This window comes from Anabrus simplex, chromosome 3, assembly GCF_040414725.1.
Source record: "Anabrus simplex isolate iqAnaSimp1 chromosome 3, ASM4041472v1, whole genome shotgun sequence".
Lineage (NCBI taxonomy): Eukaryota > Metazoa > Arthropoda > Insecta > Orthoptera > Tettigoniidae > Anabrus > Anabrus simplex.
In genome coordinates, this window is record NC_090267.1 from 222,900,677 (window position 1) to 222,925,625 (window position 24,949).

A 24,949-nucleotide genomic window follows, 5' to 3' on the forward strand; every position below is an offset into this window, starting at 1 on the left:
CTCTCCATCTATTTCTTATTTCTTCTGGCTTTGTTAAAATTATGCCACCTTCATCCTTCACAAATCTGGTGTTTACTTGATCTCTCTTTTTGTTTCTTAAGATACCATACAGTAATTTCTTGCTGCCCTGCGTATCATCTCTCAATGTCTGTGTGAATAAGGCCCAGCTTTTCCTCTTTTCTTCCTCCACTACTTTCTTGGCCAAATTCTTTGCCTCCACATATTTTCTTCTACTTTCTTCAGTCTTAGATGTTTTCCATGCTTTCCATGCCATTTTCTTTTCCTTCACTTTAATCTTTACCCTATCATTCCACCAGTGTGTTTCTTTGTCTTTCACATTTCCTGATGTTCTACCACACACCTTTTCTGCACATCCAACCAGTGCTTCCTTAAATCTTTTCCATTCCTCTTCAACATTCCCCACCTCTGTCCTGGGTACCAAGGGTATTATTTCCCTTTGAAATTCTTCTTGTATGCTTTTCTCCTTCAACTTCCATACTTTAATTCTTTTCTCTCTTCTTAATTGGGATTTTTCAATCTTTCCAACTTTCAATTTTCCTATCACAACTCTATGATCTCCACCAAAGGCTTCTTCAGGCATGGCTGTTACATCTACAAGGTTCTTCCAGTGTTCTTTCTCTATGATTATATAATCAATCATGGTCTTTGTCCGTCTGTCTCCTCAGCCATACCTTGTAATCTTCTGACTGTTCTTCTTCCTAAACCAGGTGTTTCCAACAATCATTTGATTCCTCATGCAAAAATCCACCAACAACTCGCCTTCTGGATTTACATTTCCATATCCAAAGGGCCCTACATCATCTTCCTTTCCTTGTCTTTCCATTCCAACTTGTGCATTTAGATCTCCCATCAATAGCACTTCCTTATCTTCTATCTGTCTCTCCACTTCCTCTAAGAAGTCCTCTAGATAATCATCTATGCAACCAGTTTGTGGGGCATACAACTGAAATAGATCTTTCACACCATTTTCAAACTGGAATCTCATCATCATCATCCTATCGCTGACGTACTTTGTATATTTCAGATATTCTTGGATTTCTCTTCTAAGTATGATGGCCACTCCATTTTTTGCTTCAGGTCCTCCGCTGTAATACAGCCTGTATCCTTCTCTCAGAGGGATCTCCCCTGTACCCCTCTTCTTGGTCTTGCACAGTCCAAGTATGGCTATATCTTTTTCTATCATGAAGTCAACCAGTTCTTCTGTCTTTCCCGTCAGTGTCAGTACATTAACTGTTGCAATTTTGATGTAGTTTGGTGCTGGTTGCCCATTTTTCACAGTTCCCCCAGCACCTGAAGAGCTGCGCGTCGCTTTTAGCACGGGACGCCCTAACCTTTTCCGAGGCACCATATTTGCTTTGTCCATATAGGCTATTGTTACGATGGGCTTGCCACACCCAAATGCATTTTATACCTACTGCCAGGTTCAAAATTAGGCTGCCCCTAACATGGAGACAGACGCCTTTCGTAGCCGCTCCTCTGGAGTACAGATGCTACGGGTATGCCCCTTCCGCCATCCCCGCTTTACCAAAGTCCACCTTCTCCGCCGTGGATGCCGTTGAGGTCTTCAATCGTAACCCTGAGCTGGGACCCATACCAGATGTTACACACCGGGTCAGTGTGCTCTGGGACTCACATAGGCAGGGGCGCCACTCCCTGGGTAGGGCTGCCTCCGAAGAGGGTCCCTACCTACTACCTGCTATTTTATACAAGCTAAATAAATGAGTTTCATTTGGAGACCAGGTCACACTATCTGTAATCGTCAATGTGTATTGAGGCAGTGATTATGGAGAAATGAAGATCATTGTGCTAGATTTTGCTCATGTGCAGATACCAGAGGCTATAAACGCTAACAAATAAATGTACTCATACTAGTCAGGGATGAGAAAGTGAAGAGTGACACTCAGTTGGGGGATAGATAAATGATCGAGTATCGCTATCTGTAATAAACGGGGCGCGAGTGGCAATCTTCAGAGACATTAATTGCTACTTGTGGTATTCCATCACCAGCCTATGAGTGGTCACTACCATTATCACATTTACCTTGAAGTCAGATAAACATTATTTTGAATATCCCGCCTTACATTTGTGTTCACATGTACGTGAATGCCCTTTGAATCCAGTACCTACAACTACCAGATCGCGCCTATGAGCCAAAAGTATTCCTGAGTGGAAGGACAGCACGGGATTTTCAACAGCTTTCAGGTAGCAGTTTCCAGTACTTCATGGGTCAGCGCAGAGCCAGATGAACCCAGGATCTTCTGGATCTTCTACTAGCGAGATGGCGGTCATGGATAATTAAATCCATATGAGTATCGTCAGATGACAGCAGGTTACACACCAAAACGATAAGTACATTCCAATGATATCATAGTATGAAAATGCATCAAAGGTCACATTAACATGATAATTTAACTTTGTAGATAGATTCAACAGCATCCATTTTGATTTCATATATAGTCTGTAGATAGAGAGATATGCAAGTTTCAAAGGGGTATTCTCTCTTATTAGTTCTATTTTTCTTGTTTTCTGGGTGATAATTGGTTAATCTCCATGAATATGCATGAATCAGTGTTCAATGTCCTATAGGTCATTATGTGTGTTTAGTAAAGCACTCGTAGATGGGGTGGATTTAAATAATTCAGCTGACTTCTATATTTCCATTTAAATAAGCTGGTAGGATCTTCCTAAGTTCCGATTATTAATTGTCCAGGTGCTTCACAGATTAAATTTTGCATGGTTATAGACATCCTCCTTTAGCTTAAAGATGCTGATGAAAGAAGAAAGAAAATGATAACTCAAGGTGCAACTAAGGACCCAGTAAGATACGCGAGTGTGTGAAGTATTATACTTTAATTCCCTATCAGAGATTGAGGGTGACAGAGAAAATATGCAAGACATATGCAGGACATGAGAAATAATAATATAAGCCAGTAGTATAAATTACAGAGGCATTGGAAGAACATGAAATATATGTGAATAATGTATATGGAGGATAATATGCCTGGGAGACATGCGATAGACGAATTAATAATTGTTTATTCCAGATGGAATTGCAAGCAACCGCTCAGCTGTTTGGCCAGGGTGTGTTACCTAGGCGAGTGAAATGTGGCCTTAGAGTGGAGGAGTGAAAGGGAGGTGAGATTCCTGACCCTTCAGATGTTTTTGTTCCTTTTAATAGCTTGTCCCTAGCATGCGTGTGCTTGACCTGCAGAGATAGTTTTGCCCAGTTAAAAACACAGTACTTAAAACATTCGCTTGCGTAGTAAGTTGTCTTTACCATTGGGAGCCTCTATGTTTAATGAGCTGGTAGTTAATGCATTCCCTCCAATTAGAGTATTATAATAAAGTCGTAGTTAGGGAATTTCAGCTAGCAGCTCGAGTCAAGATGGAGTGGTTCGATACCCGACAGGTATCAAAGTCCCTGGATCGATACCAGAAGACCTTTGTAGGGACACAGATTCTGGAGAGCATCGGAGTGTATTTATTGTTTTCTTTACAGGGAAAATGCTCCACCGTATTATTTATTTTATTGTCTGTGTCTCGTGCAGTCGTGTGGTGATTCATTTTGGAGTTAGAGGATCATCAGCATTGTAATGTCACATTGTAAATATTGAGGTCACACATTTAGGTAAATCAGAGACAAATGCATTAAATAATAAAGGTCCAAAGATGGTGCCTTGACATACTCATGAGTTTATTTTAATGGTTGAAGATCGAACTCCATCAAACACAACACGTTGAGTTCGACCCTCGAGAAATTACTGTTACCCCAGAGATATGCATAGTATTTGGTAGTGTCATAATGTGATATTGTAGGAACCATTAGTAATAGTCAACGGCAGGGTTTTCATGACTAGGTAATTTATTGATGGATATGGATACTTGTTAAATACTCTAAAAATCGTGAATATAAAAACCACTAGAGATGCCATCAGCTTCGTGTAATTTATATTGTTCTTTCACAATAATACGTGGATGGTATATCTGCCATAGGGCAAACAAGGTCATTGACCTGTGTAATAAAATGGATATTCAAATGATATCATTATCAAGTGAATTATTTGGCAGTGAATTTGTAATATATGCAGTGTTGAGAGGTTTCGGCTTGGGAATGCCAGAATGCAATTCAAGAGTGTATAACAAACTCATAAGGACATTAGATGCCATTACCCATGTGATACAGTAAGTGTAGCATATCTTAAAAATTGCCATGCAGGTGATTAATTGGCATCTCATTTGTGTACAGAGTTTTTCACCAATGATCTCTCAGTGAATAAAATTGTGTTTTGAATCTGGTAAAAATCTATTCTTATTATTTCTTAGATTAATGTATTCCTGTCGTTATAGTGCCCTACTTTCAAGATATTTATGTTACATGCCTACTTTTACTTTTGCCGGACAGTACCATGACCCATTTGCACTCAAGCATAGCAGTTGCTCTGAATGAAAGTAGGGAGAATGGAACTTGGATGCCCAGGTTTGATTCTCCAAAGTTCTTCATCCATAAAATTTCTGTCCATGACATATTTGTGAGGTAGGATTTTTTACTTAGTACTCTGTCGATGCCCGGGACAGGTACAGTATAACTTTCAACTAGCACCCGCGGAGGCTTCTGTGTATAAAACTAAGTATGCTGGCAGCTTTGCATCTCACTTCCTCCGTCTGTGTTTTCCATTTTAGTTGGTCAGGAACGGTTATTCCTAGCAAATGCATGGTTTTAACTCCCTCAATATGTACATTATTAATGTTATATATACATTCTATTGGGTTTCGAGACCTACTTAACCTAATGTATTACATTTGCCAGCATTAATATTGAGACTGTTGAGGTAACACCACACCGCTATAGTGTCCAAGCCTGACTGTAACTTCAGACAATCATCTGCACATTCTATATCCCTGTACATTACTGAGTCATCAGCGTATTGGGCCATGGTTGAGGTCACACATTTAGGTAAATCAGAGACAAATGCCTTAAATAATAAAGGTCCAAAGATGGTGCCTTGACATACTCATGAAGTTATTTTAATGGTTGAAGTTCGAACTCCATCAAACACAACACGTTGAGTTCGACCCTCGAGAAATGACTGCAACCATGCCAGTACACCTCCCCTGATATTCATCTGTCTTAATTTTAACAAAAGTTGTTCATGTAGGATTTGGTCAAAAGTTTTAGCTCAGTCCAAAGCCACACAGTCTACCTGAACAATTTTAGATTTCTCCAGGGAGAACTGCCACTTATCAATAACCTTTGTTAATAAAGAATTACAGGATCTTCCCAGAAGAAAATCGTATTGGCTTTCACTTAGCAGATTACCTTCCAGGAAGTATTCTCATATATTAGAAGCTACCAGTCGTTCCATACATTTACATACGTGGAATGTGAGACCATCAGCCATTAGTTGTCAATGAGTATTTGTCCCTTTTCTTGAAATTCAGAACTACATCAGCACACTCCAATATTAAGGCAGGGATCCACAGTGAAGCAACAGGTTGAATAGCTCCCACAGAGATGGTGCCACTGACTCAGTACAGTCACGGAGTATACGGCTGGGTATTTCATCAGGGCCGCTCGCCACATGGGGTCGAATCCTTTTCAAACTTGCTAGTACCTCTGGTTCTGAGAAGTACAGGCTGGAGAGAGAGAAGGGCAGTATGGGTGTGTTGGTTATATACATATCCCCAGCTGATTGTATCTGAGAGAAATTTTCTCTAAATTTTTCACTGAAGGCTGAGGCAATGTCTGCGGGCATGGCACTGGATTTCCCATTACCTTGAAAGGAGCTTTGTGCAGTGCTGCCACATTTCCTTTTTTATTAGTTTCCACAGCTTTTTGGTATTGGAGCAAGCCTTGTAAATATACTGACTGTAAACCTCCCTGATTCTATTCTTTGTGTCTTTCTGTGTGGATTTGTACTTTTCGCATACTTGTTGCATTTGGCATTGTTTCCACTTTTTGTACAGATTGTTCCGTTTCCTTATTAACTTCAAAATGTCTTTCTTTATCCTTGAAACTTTCTTCTATCTTTTTAAAGTACACTTTAGTACAGTTTGGTCAATGCACCAGAAAAATATATTTTTCCAGGCGAGCCACAGGTTGATAAGGAAGTTGTAGTGGGTAGGTGGTTCAGTAGTAAGGTGGAGAGGGATTTCCAGTAACCCCTCCTGAAGTTATATCGAGGCCTGGATTCATGTTTGACAGGTTTTCTGCAGTCTAGGATAACTAGAGCCGCTTGAATAGTGTGGTGATCAATGAAGCCAGTTATGACTTCAACCTGGGATAGTGAGGAAGGATTGGTGAAAAATAGGTGTAATATAGAACGGGATGTTTTGATGATGTGTGTTGCTTCTAGAACAAGCTGTTCCAGAATGAGGTCATAAAACGCTGTTAGAAATGAGTCTTCCAATGGATTTCCAGGGATGGGAGTGGAATCACGGGTCCATATGATGTCCAGGTTAAAGTCCTCAGTGAGATAGATGGCATTGTACTTGTGCTGAGAGTTGCACGTCTTAGAGATTCCAGCAATCCTTCATTTATAGAAGGCTAGGATTTCTTTGCCCTGTATATGCTACCTATCAAGAATTTGTTGCCCCTACATGTCACTTCAACCCATTAAGCTTCACTGTAAAATTCCAAGTATCCAAGTCGGATTGGTTGTAGTTTCGATTGTATAGCCAGGAGAATACCCCCTCTATACGTCCAGGTTCTATCCTTCCTGAAGACCAAGTATGGTTGCGGAAATACTTCACCATCATAAGTAGCACTGCCCAACCAACTTTGACAGACATTTACGATTGACGGTTTGATACTGGCCAGTGATGCTCTTATCTCCTGCTGTCTCCTAAAACATATTACACTACGGGCATTAAACAACAGAATTGTGATGTTTTGGTAACCTGTATACTGGTAACCAAGTCATTACTATTTACAGAATTATTTACATTATTGTCCGCCAATGTGGTGTAGTGGTTAGCGTGATTAGCTGCCACCCCCGGAGGTCATGGTTCAATTTCCGGCTCTGCCAGGAAATTTGAAAAGTGGTACGAGGGTTCGAATGGGGTCCACTCAGCCTCGGGAGGTCAACTGAGTAGAGGGTTCAATTCCTACCTCAGCCATCCTCGAAGTGGTTTTCCATGGTTTCCCACTTCTCCTACAGGCAAATGCCAGGATGGTACCTAACTTTAGGCCACGGCCGCTTCCTTCCCTATCCCTTCCAATCCTCCCAACCCCACATGCCCCCCTGTTAAGCATAGCAGGTGAGGCCACCTGGACGAGGTCAACTGAGTAGAGTAGCCATTGTCATAAGATTCAAGCAAGCATCCTAGAACTGAAATAAAAAATAATAACATAAAAATGGTTGAAAGAAATGCTGCAAGGGCACAACAAAAATTGTAGAATTGTTGTGCACTTCTTGTGAAAATATATGTGAAAAACAAAATGCTACAATAGCTTGGGTTACAGCAGACTAGAGCATAAAAAATTATCACTTCAGATCCATCAGTGGGGAAGATTTCCCTAACTTTCCAAGTTTTTTGTCTGTTTCCCAGACTTTCCCTGACTTTACAGAATGTGGACACTATGTTTGGCAGTAATGTATGACCGATAAGACAGCTATGAGTGATTTAAAAAAGAAATACTTATGTTCAGTGAAAAATGGTAAATAAAAATTTAAACTGTCAATCATTGAGAGGAATGTGAAAACTGGTATGTAACTTAAAAGGTGAAAAAAATGGTAATGACATGCTATATTATAACAGAGAAATAAAGAGCCTAACAAGTAGGGTTGGGCAGACCGGAACAGTCAGATGTTCTAGAACATTAGGAGCATGATGTGGAATGTTTCAGTACAGTGCCAGCACACGGGACACAGGACTGTAACTGCGCAGTAGAAAGAACTTCGTGAGGCAAGATCACATACTCTGCATCAGCAGGAATGTGCTGCTGTACCAGACGTGCTGTGTGTAGTTACGGCCAGCGTAAAGCTGCAGGGAGCGTGAAGGAACAGGCGGAACACTGAAATTCGCGCCAAATAATAACATTTAAAGGCTGCTTTTAAGTAAAGATTTTTTCGGTCAATATGAAATACACATAACACGGTCACAATGGCAGTACAGGTGTTTAAAAGTAAGTAATCCAAGGATATTTTCACTGGTTGAATGTAATAGCCTATATATTGTGAGAATTTGGCCCAAGATAAAACTTCACAGCACGTGAAAAAGCAGTAGGAACTCTGAAATAGGCACTCAGAAAATCATGTCTAAATGTAGTTTTTAGGATAAGAATGTTTTCATTCATTCTGAAATACATCTGTCACAATTACACTGGCAGCAAATGTGTTCACAAATGTCACAATTTTCACCAATTAAAAATATACTCGCACAGTTGAATAGACATTCGTCAGTACTCTATTTACGTACACAATATGCAAGTGGAACACGAAAATAAAAAAATAACCAATAGAAGCAAAACACGAAGATAAAAATTAAACACTATATACAAGCGGAACAGGAGATTAAAAATTAAACTATACAAGCAGAATACGAAATTAAAAATTGTGGGATGTTTAAGTTTCAAATGTCTCGTCACTGTGCCGGTTGAAGATCCCTTTGCAGACAAAATATAAGTACATATATTGCATTTCATTCTGTCCGGTTTTATTCTAGTTAACAAGTTGTAAACAGGACTCCGGTGCAACATCACTCGGTTGGGATTTCGGCCTATTGTGGAGTTTTTATTTAGCTTTTCCTGAAATGTATGATCTGCTTTAAGATTTTAATTTGTAAAATGATTTCCGTTAATGGAAAGGGAGAGTGGTAAATTATATGATTGAAGAGAATTGAAAAAATACTTACAATATTTTTTACAATTTGATTTACATCGCACCGACACAGACAGGCCTTACGGCGATGAAATGAAATGCCGTATGGCTTTTAGTGCCGGGATATCCCAGGACGGGTTCGGCTTGCCAGGTGCAGGTCTTACTGTTTGACTCCTGTAGGCGACCTGTGCATCGTGATGAGGATGAAATGATGATGAAGACAACACATACACCCAGCCCCCGTGCCACTGGAATTAACCAATTAAGGTTAAAATCCCCGACCCGGCCGGGAATCGAACCCGGGACCCTCTGAACCGAAGGCCAGTACGCTGACCGCTCAACCAACGAGTCAGACCTTATGGCGATGATGGCTTAGGAAAGGGCTAGGAGTGGGAATGAAGCACTTGCGGGCTTAATTAAGGCACAGCCCCAGCATTTACCTAATGTGAAAATGGATCCACGGAGAACCCTCTTCGGGGCTGCTGACAGTGTTGTTCAAACCCACTATCTCCTGAATGCCAGCTGACAGCTACGTGACCTAAAGTCTGCAGCCACTCGCTCTGTATCATGCAGTTGATTTTTCTGGATATTCGCTTTCAAAGGCATGGCTATTCAGTGAAAGGAAAATGCCATCCCTTATATTTCGTAAAACATTAATTTCAGTCTTCAATGTAAGGTCCAAAGAATGTCATACACGCCGACAGGGGAATCAGTCGCGAATTCAGCCCAAGTACAGTAGGCCAATTCACATGACAATAAGTGTCACTCAGAGTATTACTTTTATATGTACGGGAATGAATTTCAAGGAAAGTACCTGTGAAATGATATACCATGGCCCTTTGTGAACCTCACTATGCAGTCATAAGCTGCACAGGAGACTGGCATTTTCCTTCAAAGAAGTGTATACTTCAATTTATCGGGAAGCTCCAGTAGTGACGGTGCCAAACAATCCAGCTTTTTGCCAAACAGCGCGCTCGTTCAACTTCGTACGCGACTGCAGCGCCAATGCTACCTCTAGTGTTTCATTTACTAACTCTATGGGAACACTATCTGAGAAGGGAGCGGAAAGTGTTTTAATTAAAACTAACGGCAATGAAAACTTATGGTGTTGGTGATGTTGGCCATTACTGCTGATGGCCATAAACTATTCCCGTACCTTATATTTAAATGCAAAACATTACCGAAGAACATCACATTCTCGACTGATATCCATGAGATGAAAGTGAAACTAGCCACTCTTGCTTGGTGATTCCGAGTAAATGTTCATAAGTAATGTTTTTTTAATGACGTGGTACTGTACGATTATAATGTATTTTTCTCACAAGTTTTTTAATTGTAAACAATATAACACCTCTGTACGTGAAAGGCCTACAGTGTAGGTAGATTACAAATGGAATATAAACTAATAAATAGCCTGTGCATACAGTTTCAATCTTTCTTTGTTTTTAGAACCTTTGTAAATAAGTTAAAATATTTTGAGTATACATGGTAAAATATTTTGTGAGATAAGGTCAACAACACATACAACATTTCTCATTTCATGGAGTATGCTTTACCACTTTACTGATTACTTTTGTGTTTAACTGACAATGCCGTTTCACTACATGTGATGATCACAAACTCAAGACAAACTGCCACCTCAGCATGCGGATGTGATCAAGCTCGCAGTGGCTTTCACTACAACACGCAAGAAAGCAAAGGATAAATCTCAAACCTGGGACATAAACCAGCTGACACAGGAATACAGAGCATACATCTGGGGATGTGATCAAGCTCACAGTGGCTTTCACTACAACATGCAAGAAAGCAAAGAATAAATCTCAGACCTGGGACATAAACCAGCTGACACAGGAATACAGAGCATACATCTCCTACTAGTTTATCAGGCTGACTACAAATCTGACGAAAGATTTGAAACTTAGTAAAAAAAAATCTATGATTGTAGTTAACTACACGTGCCTTTTGTCGTGACGATGTGCAAGTAAGCTAGTCAAAACATGTTTTTTGAGCACGTTCCCTGAGTAACGTTTCAAGTTTCTACTATTATCTTGGCATTTAGTACAGTTATTATTGTTTAAAAGGCACATCGTGACTAGCTTCAAGTAACTGGACTGAACACAACGGGCTGGATAATATAAAATTGCTATTAGGATTTCCACAGCATGTTATGTAAAAAGTGACATCATCACCGTTTGCTCCCAGTCTGACATCATACGTAACGACAGAACATTAAATTCCATTACAGCCTACAGTGAAGTTGTATTGAAATCACTGCTCATTTTAACTATGTTTTTGCACAATACTTGTATGTATGTTCAATCCAGAGCCCTAAGGCTAGTTGGATCCTCAACAGCTCCACCATCAGCTGTCATAAATAGTCTAGGCATCACTGAAGAGGTGTCCTAGGGAAATAAGGAGTGAGGTAGTTTCCTGTTGCTTTCCTCACTGAGCCAGGAATTGCGATTATATATCGGTCTGCCAAGCCCACTGAACTGCATGCACCAACTGACCCTATGAACAACATTTTTGACCATTCATAGCAGGGACTGGCTACATTAGGAAAGGCATTACTAGCATCGCTCATACCTCAGCCACTTTCATATTGTCAAAGCCAAGGATAAGACAGAGACAGATCAATGAAAGTAACAAAATTGCTCTAGCCTATACCAGAGGACGTGGTGCACTGTAAACACTAGGTCCTGCCAGGAGAGGCATGCATACCATGCTTAATTTGACGGTGGATGTAATAGTCTCGCCTTTGGTTGTGGCACCATACACAACCATTAACTCGGCTCAAGGGAGATAGGGTCACGTTCCCTATTCCTCCACTTGAGTAATTCCTGTCTGGCGCGTCCACATTGCGGGGGTGGGCACCCTACACTTCAGTAGGCCGGAGTGATAGGATGGCTGAGTTCAGTCGGGGACCCAGTCCTGTGGGGTATAATACAGAACCCATACCTAGGGATACGGGTGAAGACCTCAACGGCAGTGAAGACAGAAGTGAAAATCACTAGAACTGGAGGAAGAGGCAATATCTGATCCCTGAGATATGACTCTGGGTCTGCTGCCTTGCAGGTTATAGAGGACTATTAAAGGCTAAGGGAGATAACCCTGACAGAAAAATCTTCGGAAGTGATAGGCCCAGCAAGTCAGCTTCTGAAAAATTTGGAATTGCTTTCAAAACTAAACGAGGCCTCAGATGGAAATATTGTAATCACCGGAATGACTCTAGTTCCGTCATTGGTAATGATATTAATGATGTTTCAATACCCAATGCTCCATCACAACCAAAGACGAGAACACACAAAACTCGATATGAGACTGTAATCAAAATTGTCACGCTAAACATTTTGACACTAACTGGCAAAATAGAGGAATGTGTAGACTTGATGAAAACATGGAACATAAACATACTGGATCTTAGTGAAACCAAGTGGAAGGTAAAAGGATCAAAGGAACTCAGAGAGGGATATCATCTATTCTGATCAGGTGGAGATCAAACAAAAAATGGAGCTGATATTGTTATGGATCATCAAATGAAAGATCATGTACTAGAAGCAAAATATATTTCTGATCGGATTCTTCACATAATGCTGAAATTGAATTATTCTCAGAACATCAACATCATTCAGTGCTATGCACCACAGACTGGTTGTGAAGATGAAGAAAAAGAACATTTTGAAGAAGACATAGAGGAAAGAATAAGAGGAGATGGAACGATTATCATAGGGGATATCAATGCTCAAGTAGGAACTGTGAGAGATGGATATGAAAGTATTCTAGGAGCACATAGATGGGGTCCATTAAACCCAGAAGGAACTAGACTACTTGATCTCTGTCTGAGGAACAACCTTGTAATAGGGAACTCATGGTATCAAAAACGAAAATGCCATAAGGTCACAAGGTATGGAAAAAGTGAATCTCTTATAGATTACATTTTGATTGAGAAACAACTACAAAATAGACTGTTAGACGTAAAAAGTGATTCCTAGTGTCTCCCTGGCAAGTGATCACAGGCTCCTCATTGGATACTTAAAGTATAACAAGTTAAAAGAAGTAAGAACCACACAGGTAAAGAAACTCAAGACTTTTTTTTTTTTTTTTTTGCTAGGGGCTTTACGTCGCACCGACACAGATAGGTCTTATGGCGACGATGGGATAGGAAAGGCCTAGGAGTTGGAAGGAAGCGGCCGTGGCCTTAATTAAGGTACAGCCCCAGCATTTGCCTGGTGTGAAAATGGGAAACCACGGAAAACCATCTTCAGGGCTGCCGATAGTGGGATTCGAACCTACTATCTCCCGGATGCAAGCCTCACAGAAACTCAAGACTTGGAAGTTGAGGGACAATGATAGAATAATAGAGTTCCAAGAAAACATCAAAACAGTAATACCAAAGACAGATGAAAGAACAGTTGAGGAGGAATAGAAGGATCTGAAAGAATATCTAGTAATGATAACTGAGAAGGTATGTGGATGAACCAGTAGCACAAGAAGATGAAAGGAAACTGCTGTCCTGAACAAGAACATGTTCAGAAAATATTTCAAGGACCAGACTGACCATAATAAGGAACTATACAGGGTTGCAAAAAAAACAAGCGAACAACGTTGTTACAGAAGAATGAGAGAAGTGGTTGAACAAGTGGAGTGATGAATTGAGAGAGGATGTTAATGGTAATAAGAAAATGTTATATGGGATGATGAAAAAATAGAAAAAGAGATAAAAAACACTCCAAATACCTAAGAGATGATAATGAAATGTAATCACTGAGATCAAAGAGACTTGGAGGACTTACTTTGATGAATTTCTAAATGTGAATTGCATGCAGCCTACACAAAAAGACAGTACTGGTACTATCTCATGCAAGTCTGCCTCTGACAATGGGTTAGACTTAACATGGAGTGATGTAGAATATGCCTGGAAATACATCAAAACTGGAAAATCAGCTGGTGCTGATGAAATTAATGGAGAAATGATCGAGGCTATGGGCATTTCTGGAAACATTGGACCTACAGACTCTTTCGTAAGATCTGGAAAGAAGGGGACATACCAGTCAATTGGAAAACAGGCATCATAATTCCAATTTTCAAGAAAGCAGATAGAAAGAAATGTTTCAATTATAGAGGCATCACTTTAACATCTCAAGTTAGTAAGCTTTATGAAAGAATTATAGAGCGTAAAATCAGACCCCTTGTTGAAGAGAACCTCTTCGAAGAACAGTATGGATTCAGGAAGGGGAGATCAACAACTGATTTATTCTTTATAGTCCGTCAATTAATGGAAAAATACTACAAACACAACCGAGATTTGTGGTTAGCCTTTCTGGATATCAAGACAGTATTTGATGCTGTGAACAGAGAGAAGGTGTGGGAAACACTGAAGAAAATTGGAATACAGGATGATGACATGATACACAGGATCAAGAATTTGTATGAAGATACCTGAAGTAAAGTCAAAACACCTGTACGAATGACTGAAACATTTGATATAAAATCTGGGTTAAGACAGGGTGGCGTCCTCTTCTTTTCATCACTGTAATGAACGAGATTCAGAGAAAAGTTCACCAAACCACTGGAGGTAAGAAAATTAAAGTTATTTTGTTCGCGGACAATATATGCTCGCAGGGAGACTCTAAAGAAGACCTTCAAGGACAAATAAACTCCTGGACAGAAGCTGCTAAAGAATATGGACTCATCTTCAGCCAAGAGAAAAGTGAGGTTATGGTCATGAAGAGATATGGACAACCAATGGGACACATTGAAATGGAGGGGAAACAGCTACAGATGAACCATCAATTCAAATATCTTGGAAGTGTTATCTCTGATACTGATTCTATAGACAAGGAAATTTCCCATAGAATTCAGGCAGGTAGAAACTTTTACAAAATAGTTAAAGACATAATATGGAACAAGAAAATACCAACAAACTGTAAGAGAGCCATATATGAAACCTATTACGTACCAATCCTGACCTATGGTTGCGAAACATGGACCATGAGAAATAAAGATGTTAGTAGAATCCAGGCAGCAGAAATGAGATTTGTCTTTAGCATGATCGGTAAAACACGGAGGGACAGAGTCCGTTATGAGGAGATCTGCAAGCAAGCTCAAGTTGTAAGACTGCAGGACAGAATAACAGTGCAGCGACTGAGATGCATGGACATATGCAACGCATGGAAGATAACAGATTACCGAAAAAATGTATGATCTAAAACTTGAAGACAAAAGACCAAGAGGGCGACCAAGACTCAGGTACAAGAACATGGTGAAGATTGACATTCAACAGCGAGGTCATACCTTGGAAGGCATCGAAGAAGGAGAGAATTTCAGAGCCCGCAACTGGTGGAGAAGCCTCGTTCGCCGACCCATCGCTTAAGATGGAACGACGTGGGGTGGGTCTGTCTGTCTGTCTGTCTGTCTGTCTGTCTGTCTGTCTGTCTGTCTGTCTGTCTGTCTGTCTGTCTGTCTGTCTGTCTGTCTGTCTGTCTGTCTGTCTGTCTGTCTGTCTGTCTGTCTGTCTGTCTGTCTGTCTGTCTGTCTGTCTGTCTGTCTGTCTGTCTGTCTGTCTGTAATGGTCTCAGCCCATCATAATGTACTAGTGAAAAGCCATACTGGCAATAGCGTGCCATCTCTTTGTTATTACATAAATACCTCTCTAATAATAGTTTCAATGATTACACTATGTCCCCAGATCTTTTAAAAATGTTGTCTGAAAATTTCCCGCACAATAGCCTGTTTGGGAACTTCAAAATTGGCATAAAAGGTGTGGCTGCTATGCGAGTAAATACAGTACTGTTTACATAAAGGAGCTCTGCACCAAATGAATGGACAGTTAGTATAGTAGCCTCTGTGTACAGAGGAAAGGGTGATAAACATGAAGCCGAAAATTACAGGCCAGACAGCTTCACGTGTGCCATGCTATCACTGGGAATGCATTTTTTAATTATTTTTTAATTTTTATTTTATGATTATATTAGAATGGTTCACAGTGTGGGTTACTGTAGTCACATCCTAGTTCGTGAACCATGGGCAAAGGCTGAGTGGCCTAGTAAGTGGTCCTGAGAGTCGGGATACCAGTTACTATGGAATGGGAGTGGGTATCTCGGACATATTCTGGGTCATGGCCCTCCTTGTGCTCAGATGGCGAGGGCTATACAATCCACCAGTGGTCCCTGACCCGTTAAAGGAGAGAACCTCACTTGGACTATGTGTAAGTAGAGGAGCATCCTGCTTCATGAATTTACCGAGCTCAGAACATTTTAAGCAAGTCTCGAACCTATGGGAGTAACAGAGTCCCACTCCTTGGAAATAACTTGGAGATCAAAATGGAATTTGACAAGGAGCTAACAATATTTTTTTTTTTTTTGCTAGGGGCTTTACGTCGCACTGACACAGATAGGTCTTATGGCGACGATGGGATAGGAAAGGCTTAGGAGTTGGAAGGAAGCGGCCGTGGCCTTAATTAAGGTACAGCCCCAGCATTTGCCTGGTGTGAAAATGGGAAACCACGGAAAACCATCTTCAGGACTGCCGATAGTGGGATTCGAACCTACTATCTCCCGGATGCAAGCTCACAGCCGCGCGCCTCTACGCGCACGGCCAACTCGCCCGGTGCTAACAATATTAATGGGGCTTATGGAATAAAGAAAGTAGAATTGGCTGAGTCAGCAAAGAGGATGCATCTGGGTGTGCTAAGAGTAAATGCTATTTGGGTAAGGGGATATAATGAGGAAGAGATAGGAGATTATGAAGTATACTTGACGGGTGTTAAAAAGGGAAGGGTAGAGTGTGGGGTAGGGCTGTTCATCAGGAATACTATTGCACGCAACATTGTTTCTGTTGAGCACGTAAATGAGCGAATAATGTGGGTAAATTTAGCAATTGGAGGAATTAGGACAAGAACTGTCTCAGTGTATTCACCATGTGAGGATGGAGATGACAAGTTTTATAAAGCACTGAGTGACATTGTTGTCAGGGTCAATAGCAAGGATAGGATAGTGCAAATGGGCAATTTCAATGCGAGAGTTGGAAATAGAACTGAAGGATACGAAAGAGTGATTGGTAAATGTGGGGAAGATATGGAAGCTAATAGGAATGGGAAGTGTTTGCTGGACTTCTGTGCTACTATGGTTTAGCAGTTACGAATACATTCTTCAAGCACAAGGCTATTCACCACTACACAAAGGAGGGTAGGGGTACAAGATCAATAATAGACTATATCTTAACCGACTTTGAATTCAGGAAATCTGTTAGGAATGTACAGGATTTCTGGGGATTTTTTGATGATACAGACCATTATTTGATCTGTAGTGAATTATCTCTATGCCTACAATACAGAAAGTGAAATCTGTCTGCAAACAAATAAGGGTAGAAATCTCCAGGACGAGGAAATTAGACAGAAGTACATGGATATGATTAGTGAGAAAGTCCAAACACTGGACAGTAAGCAAATTCAGGACATAGAAAGAGAATGGGTGGCATACAGGGAAACTGCATTGGAATGTCTAGGAACAACTGTGTGTAAACATGGGGGAAAAAGTGAACATCTTGGTGGAATGATGAAGTGAGAGCAGCTTGTAAACGTAAAAAAGAAGGCTTATCAGAAATTACTCCAAACAAGGGCTGATGCAGACAGGGAATTGTACGTAGATGAAAGAAACAGAGAGAAACAAATAGTTGTTGAATCCAAAAAGAAGTTGTGGGATGATTTTGGTAATAACTTGGAAAGACTAGGTCAAGCAGCAGGAAAACCTTTCTGGAAAGTAATAAAGAATGTTAGGAAGGGAGGGAAAATGGAAATGAACAGTGTTTTGGGTAATTCAGGTGAACTCATCATAGATCCCAGGGAATTACTGGACAGGTGAAGGGAATATGTTGAAAATCTTCTTAACATAAAAGGAAATCTTTCTGGTGGTGTCACGAACAACCAAGCTCATGGGGAGGAGGAAAATGATGCTGGTGAAATTACGCTTGAAGAAGTGGAAAAGGTGGTAAATTAACTCCATTGTCATAAAGCAGCAGGAATGGATGAAATTAGACCTGAAATGGTGAAGTATAATGGGAAGGCAGAGATGAAATGGCTTCATAGAGTAATAAAATTAGCATGGAGTGTTGGTAAGGTACCTTCAGAGAGGACAAAAGCAGTAACTGCACCTATCTCTAAGCAAGGGAAGAGGAAGGATTGCAACAACTATCAAGGTATCTCATTGATTAATATATCATGCAAAGTATTCACTGGCATCTTGGAAGGGAGGGTGTGATCCGTGTTTGAGAAGAAGTTGAATGAAAACCAGTGTGGTTTCAGACCACAGAAGGGCTGTCAGGATCTTATTTTCAGTATGCGCCAGTCAACTGAAAAATGCTGCGAGAGGAATAGATAGTTATGTTTATGTTTTGTAGATCTAGAGAAAGCATATGACAGGATACCGAGGGAAAAGATGTTTGTCATACTATGAGACTATGGGATTAAGGGTAGTTTATTAAAATCAATCAAAATCATTTATGTTGACAATTGGGCTGCAGTGAGAATTGTTGATAAAATGAGTTCTTGGTTCAAGGTACTTACAGGGGTTAGACAAGGCTGTACTCTTTCACCTTTGTCATTCGTAGTTGCAAGGATCATCTGCTGAAAAGTATAAAGTGGCAGGGAGGGATTCAGTTAGGTGGAAAAGTAGTAAGCAGTCTGGCCTATGCTGACGACTTGGTCTTAATGGCAGATTGTGCCGAAAGTCTGCAGTCTATTATCTTGGAACTAGAAAATAGCTGCAATGAGTATGGCATGAAAATTAGCTTTTTGAAGACTAAACTGATGTCAGTAGGTAAGAATCCCAGGAGAAATGAATTTCAGATTGGTGATACAAAGCTGGAACAGGTAGATAATTTCAAGTATTTAACATATGTGTTTGCCTTTGCTGGCAAGATGTAGTGTTTACAGTGCACTATGTCTTCTGGTATGGGCTAGAGCAATTTTGTTACTTTCATTGATCTGTCTCAGCTTTATCCTTGGCTTTGACAAAATGAAAGTGACTGAGGTATGAGTGATGCTAGTAATGCCGTTCCTTCTGCAGCCAGTCCCTGCTATGAATGGTGTGAAAATATTGCTCATAGGGTCAGTTGGTGCATGCATTTCAGTGGGCTTGGCAGACTGATATGTAATAGCAACTTCTGGCTCGGCGAGGAAAGCAACGGGAAACTACCTCACTCCTCTTTTCCCTAGTACGCCTCTTCAGTGATGCCCAGGCCATCTATGACAGCTGATGGCAGAGCTGTTGAGGATCCAACCAGCCTTCGGGCTGAGGACTAAACATACAACAACATATGTGTTCTCCCAGGTTGGTAATATAGTAAATGAGATTGAATTGAGGTGCACTAAAGGTAATGCAGTGAGCTCGCAGTTGCAATCAACAGTATTCTGTAAGAAGGAATTCAACTGCCGGACGAAACTATCTTTATATCGGTCTGTCTTCAGACCAACTTTGCTTTACAGGAGTGAAAGCTGGGTGGACTCAGTATATCTTATTCATAAGTTAGAAATAACAGACATGAAAGTAGCAAGGACAATTGCTGGTACAAAAAGTGGGAACAATGGCAGGAGGGTACTCAAATTGAGGAGATAAAGGCTAAGTTAGGAATGAACTCTATGGATGAAGCTGTGCACATAAACTGGCTTCGATGGTGGGGTCATGTGAGGCGAATGGAGGAGGATAGGTTACATAAGAGAATAATGGACTCTGGTATGGAGATCACGACAGTGATGGTTAGACTCAGTTTCTAACAATTTAAAGATGAGAGATATAGAACTAAATGAGGCCACAGCACTAGTTGCAAATAGAGGATTGTGGTGACGTTAATTAAATTCACAGAGGCTTGCAGACTGAACGCTGAATGGTATAACAGTCTATAATGATGATGTATGTACAGTATGAACATGTCTGGCTCCATAGCAAAATGGTTAGTGTGTGCTGGCCTTTGGTCCAGGGGGGTCCTGATCAGGTCGGGGATTTTAACTTTCCTTGGTTAATCCTGACAGTTTGGGGCTGTGTGTATGGGTGCGTAAGTGGGCAGGTGCGTGCGCACATGGGCCATGTCTTCAGCTTTAGAATTCATCATAGACACGCAGGTCGCCTATCACGTGTCAGTTTGAAAGACCGGCACCAGGCCTCTCGAGAGGCCACACGCCATTGTAGTTATTTATTATAATATATTATTATTATTATTATTATTATTATTATTATTATTATTATTATTATTATTATTATTATTATTATTATGGAGATGTACATAAGTAACAATGTCCGAATACAGTACCCGTATCTTATTATTTTGCTTTTCCTCTATATTTTATGTAATGTGCATTTATCGTTTTTCCTCATCCATCATCATTTTCTCCCTCCCCCTTGAAAAACGAAGCATCGAGGTTTTACTGTATTTGGCTACTGTTGAGTTCCAGGACTGATGAAGCCAATATAAGTTTCCCCAAAACCTAGTGTTCTCACATTTTACTTTCACCTGCTTCCACCCTCCCAATGATGCAGTTAGTGATTGAATCATGATTCTTTATTATTATCAATGTTATAATAATAATACTTTATTAATGGTAATACCATTTTATGTAACAGTAGAGAAGAATAAACAAAACAAAACACACTAAAAAGTAAGTTCAATGGAGTATAAGTAGAAAAATATGTACAGATATATACACAGGTTATATTACAAGTAATCACAGGAAAGTAATCGTCAATTCTGGAGATTATGTGATTTCTCAATTTTGACAATGAGCAGTTAAATATATCAATATCCACTTTGTTTAGAGATCTTGACATTCGTTCAATTGGCCCATTGAATGCGTAGTTAGTTCTATGCCAATTTGTAGACAATGTATTCTTGAACCTTGTGCGTCTGTCTGGTACATGTACGTTAATTTTTGCAAGGAGTTGTGGACATTTCACCAAGGAATGAAGCAGTTTAAAAATGAAGAGTGTATCCAACAATTCATGGCGTTGTGACAGGCTATGCAGATTTAAGGATTGTTGTAAGGATGTATAATCAACATTATCATATGAGAATCCTGTTCTAAATGAATATAAACGAAGAAATTTATGTTGCACTGAATCTAATCTATGGATAGAGGTCTGATGAGAAGGGTTCCAAACAGGTGTACAGTATTCTAGTATAAGGCGTACCATAGACACATACAGCAATCGATAGGTAGCTAAGTTTGAAAATTCTCTAGAATATCTAGTAATGCAACCCAATCTTTGAAATGCTTTCTTACAAATATTTTCAATATGTTCATTAAACGATAGGTTATAACTGAATAAAACACCAAGGTCATTAACTTGTGAAACAGGAGTTAGAATGTTGTTATTAATAAATTTGTACTGAAATGATATTTTCTTCTTGTTTTTAAAAAACAATATTATTTTACACTTCTCATGATTTTCAACCCATTTTGAATACAGTACTTTTCCAGATGATGTAAATCTTCTTGAAGTTTTAAACAATCAAGTGGACAATTAATTTTCATAAAATTTTTTGCATTGTCAGCAAACAAAAGCAATTCAGAATTCTTAAGTATATTTTTTAATGTCATTTATGTAGAGTAAAAAGTAAGGGTGGAAGGTGAGACCCTTGAGGAACTCCACTGGTAACAATAATAGGCGCAGAAAAATGGTTCCTTATTTTAACAATGATTATGGGATGCCTAATTAATCAATAAGTTGCTTGTATTTAAGAAAGAAGTTTATATCATGGTTTCTTAAGATTTCTAATTTATCTGACAAAGAAAGTGATTTCCATTTAACACTCATTCTAATCTCACAGACACTTTAATACACCAAGGACAACATCAAACTGGCAAGCAAAATTTTTTGACTAACGAATGTGAGAGTGGATGAGGAGTAACAAAACAGTTGTCATGGTATTGTTCTGTACAAGGGTATAGGGTGCAAGCAACGGGACCATCACTTTGTAACACCAGTAAGTAAAGGATGTAATACTTTGCAAATTAATGACCCGAGGAAGAACATAACAAAAATTTAATTTTTCTTCCGAACACTGCGGAAAATGAATTGAAAATATTCCTTGAATGAAAAATAGGTGGGTTTTGAGCACAATATACAAAGTAATTTTTGAAGGTTTTGTAGCTGAGATGTACAGAATGGGAAAAAAAAAAATTCATATTAATTGTGAAGTAAAGGATATTGTTTCATCACATTCAATAATCCTAAATATTAAAACAAATTCTAAAAATCTCTTTAAAAATCTTTCCCTTCTACTTATCATTGTACACAATATAACATGCACAAAAGTATTTTTACCTGAAGAAAGGTTTCCTGTCAGTTGAACCAACCACTGCTGACAGCTGAGATCCAGTGATATAGGAGATGCAGTAAGAAGTGCTAAACATGTAGCAAGTAGTCCACCTGCAGCACTAGCCTGGCTAGATACATCAGTTCCCACTGGCACACTAAAACAAAATTATCCAAGCATATTTCTGTGACCAAAGCATTAGCAGCAAATAGGACAATGGACACATTTTGTTCACAAACGCAGACTTCCAGACACTGAAAGGTATAACAATTCATGATGAAAATTAATTAATGCATTACCCTGCATATTGAAGTATGTGGAGCATTACTCATATTGTTTCTCTTCTTTATCCTTTCAAGTTTTGTCTGGCCAGGTGTTGCCCTGCTACAGAAATGAAATACACCATACAGCCAGTAAATCAACTTCCAAGTGTTGAACGGCATAATAACCCGACTCACTAAGGGACCCAACATATCACTGGTGTACTGACTGTTCTTGCAAATGGTGTTTCTGGCAGATGAACTCCCTTAAAAGGATGACAGTCCCTCAGTGAAGAAAATGTCACTAGAAACCATCTGGTGGTAGCATCTATTCTCCAATCAGGGGCGGCTACCAAAGGTGTCTGTTCCCCATGTTAAAGGGTGCCTGTTATGTAACAATCTTCCAAGCTGGAGTGACTTGCTCATGGTTGTCTACTCCAAGAGACTACAGGGGCGACTCCTCAGACGGCCAACCAGCTGGAAGACCGTTTCAAGCTCCATCTATATATATATATATATATAAAATAAGAGTTTTGTCAGTACATTGCTCAGAATTTGAAAAGAATGGTATTTCTGTATCGGTCATGTCCATAGTAACAAGGAAATGCACTTTTCACTTTTCCGTAATTTCTGTCTGTCTGTATGTGTGTATGTATACGCATCACGAGAAAACGGCTGAAGAGAATTTAATGAAAATCGATATGTGAAGTCGAGGGATGAGCCACTACAATCTAGGCTAGAAATCATTTTACTCACGCTGAGTGAAATGCTGATTTAGGGGAAGGCCTAAAATTGAATTCTCAAATATTTATATTATTAGTGGTCCTATCGATAAATACTACATAACTAAAATTATATAGAACTAGCAGTTTCCTGCCGGCTTCACCACAATGTACAAAGTATGGTGTTGTTCATTACTATCCTCACGGATGTATTTGCAAGTTTCGAGTTAATGAAATAAAGCACATGATCTGCTGTGGTAATAGAATGTAATATTATGTCCACAAAACACTTGAAAATACATCACACAAAGAAATTGAATTAAATGTTCCTTGGAACAACACTACGCGCCAAACTATTAAAAAGTCCTTCAAAGATCTTCGTCATGGAGACGTGTACTCATAACTTTTCTCAGAATCTACCAATTTAAGTAGTTATTACCTCAAAAGAAAGCGCTTGATCCACTGAGTGTTTTTAGACCAAAACGAACTGCGTACCTCAATTAGAACGAAAGATACGATTGCTTCAATGACAAAAAATGTTGAAGAAATGAGACGTCATATTGAATGTGCACTCATAACTTTCCTTAGAATCAACCAATTTGAATACTTAAGAGCTGAAATGAAAGAGCTTGATCCACTGAGTGTCCTTAGGCCAAAACAAACTCCGTACCTCAATTAAAACCAAAGATATGATTGCTTCAAAGAGACAAAAAATTGAAAAAATCAAATAATTTGAGGAAGGCAGAAGTTAAGTGATTTATAGTACCTGATGACAAATCTGTGCATGAATACCTTTCAGTTTTTAAAAAATGAAGGAAATCGACCGGATAGAATGGACGGACTGACTGACTTCAGTTTTCATCAATTTTTTTTAATATATAGATTAAATTTCCAATCATTTATGTCATACATTGTTACCGTACCGGCTTTGATAACACAGATATTCATGAATTTGTATTTTTGTTGCCAAGTCCACACCAACGCCAAGCTATGAGAAAATGGGTTAACAGAATTTAATGAAAGTCGGTATGTAGAGTTGGGGAATAAGAAACTACAGTCTAAGTTATCAACAATTTTATTCGTCCTGTATCAAATTTTAGTTTAGGGATTGGCGCCTAAAATTTAATTTTTAAATACCTATGTCATCGGTCCTATTAAAAAGTACTACATAACAAAAGATACAGAGGATACAATTTCCGACTATTAATGTTTAATTCAATTTTACCGTACCGACTACGATAACAGTGGTATTTCAAAGTCGGAAGAAAACTAAATGTGAAGGCCTACAATATTGAAAGAGCATAACACTGATCAACAATAACATTAAATTGACCATTGCTTGTGGTGATGTTCTCTGTCTCTTATGCTGCCGCTCAACTCCGATAGATGGGATTACTGCTGTATACCGAGTATAACAGCCTGACTGAATATTGGCGGGAGATAGCTGGGGAGTTAGAAAACTTTCCTCTTTAGCATGCCATTCCTCTGGTTCATACATTTTCAGATACCGTACTGCTGGTACGTAACTCACTGGTTCATCATAGTATTACAGCTATTCGATCCCTACTCTGACGCGCTGTTCTGAATGAGCAGTGCGCACTCTTAAGGCAGAGGCTCACTTAGTAGTAGTAGTAGTAGCAGTAGCAGTATCAGTAGTAGTAGTAGTAGTAGTAGTAGTAGTAGTAGTAGTAGTAGTAGTAGTGGTGGTGGTGGTAGTACCTGGTCTAGAATTACAATTTAGGCATATTCCAAATTATAGCACCACAATTCACTAAATAACTCAAAATTCAACCCTGAAAAGAGCCGTTTTGTAAAAAGA

At 39.5% G+C, this 24,949-nt stretch overlaps 1 protein-coding gene across 1 annotated transcript in view; it reads right to left on the bottom strand.

Moving 5' to 3' along the window:
- The window catches only part of htt (huntingtin), a 900,697-nt gene that overhangs the window by 509,241 nt on the left and 366,507 nt on the right, over positions 1 to 24,949 (bottom strand). Inside the window, exon 16 of the mRNA XM_067142878.2 lies at positions 22,157 to 22,305. Within this exon, the coding sequence (XP_066998979.2) occupies positions 22,157 to 22,305 (149 nt within the window). The remainder of the gene's footprint in view (positions 1 to 22,156; positions 22,306 to 24,949) is intronic.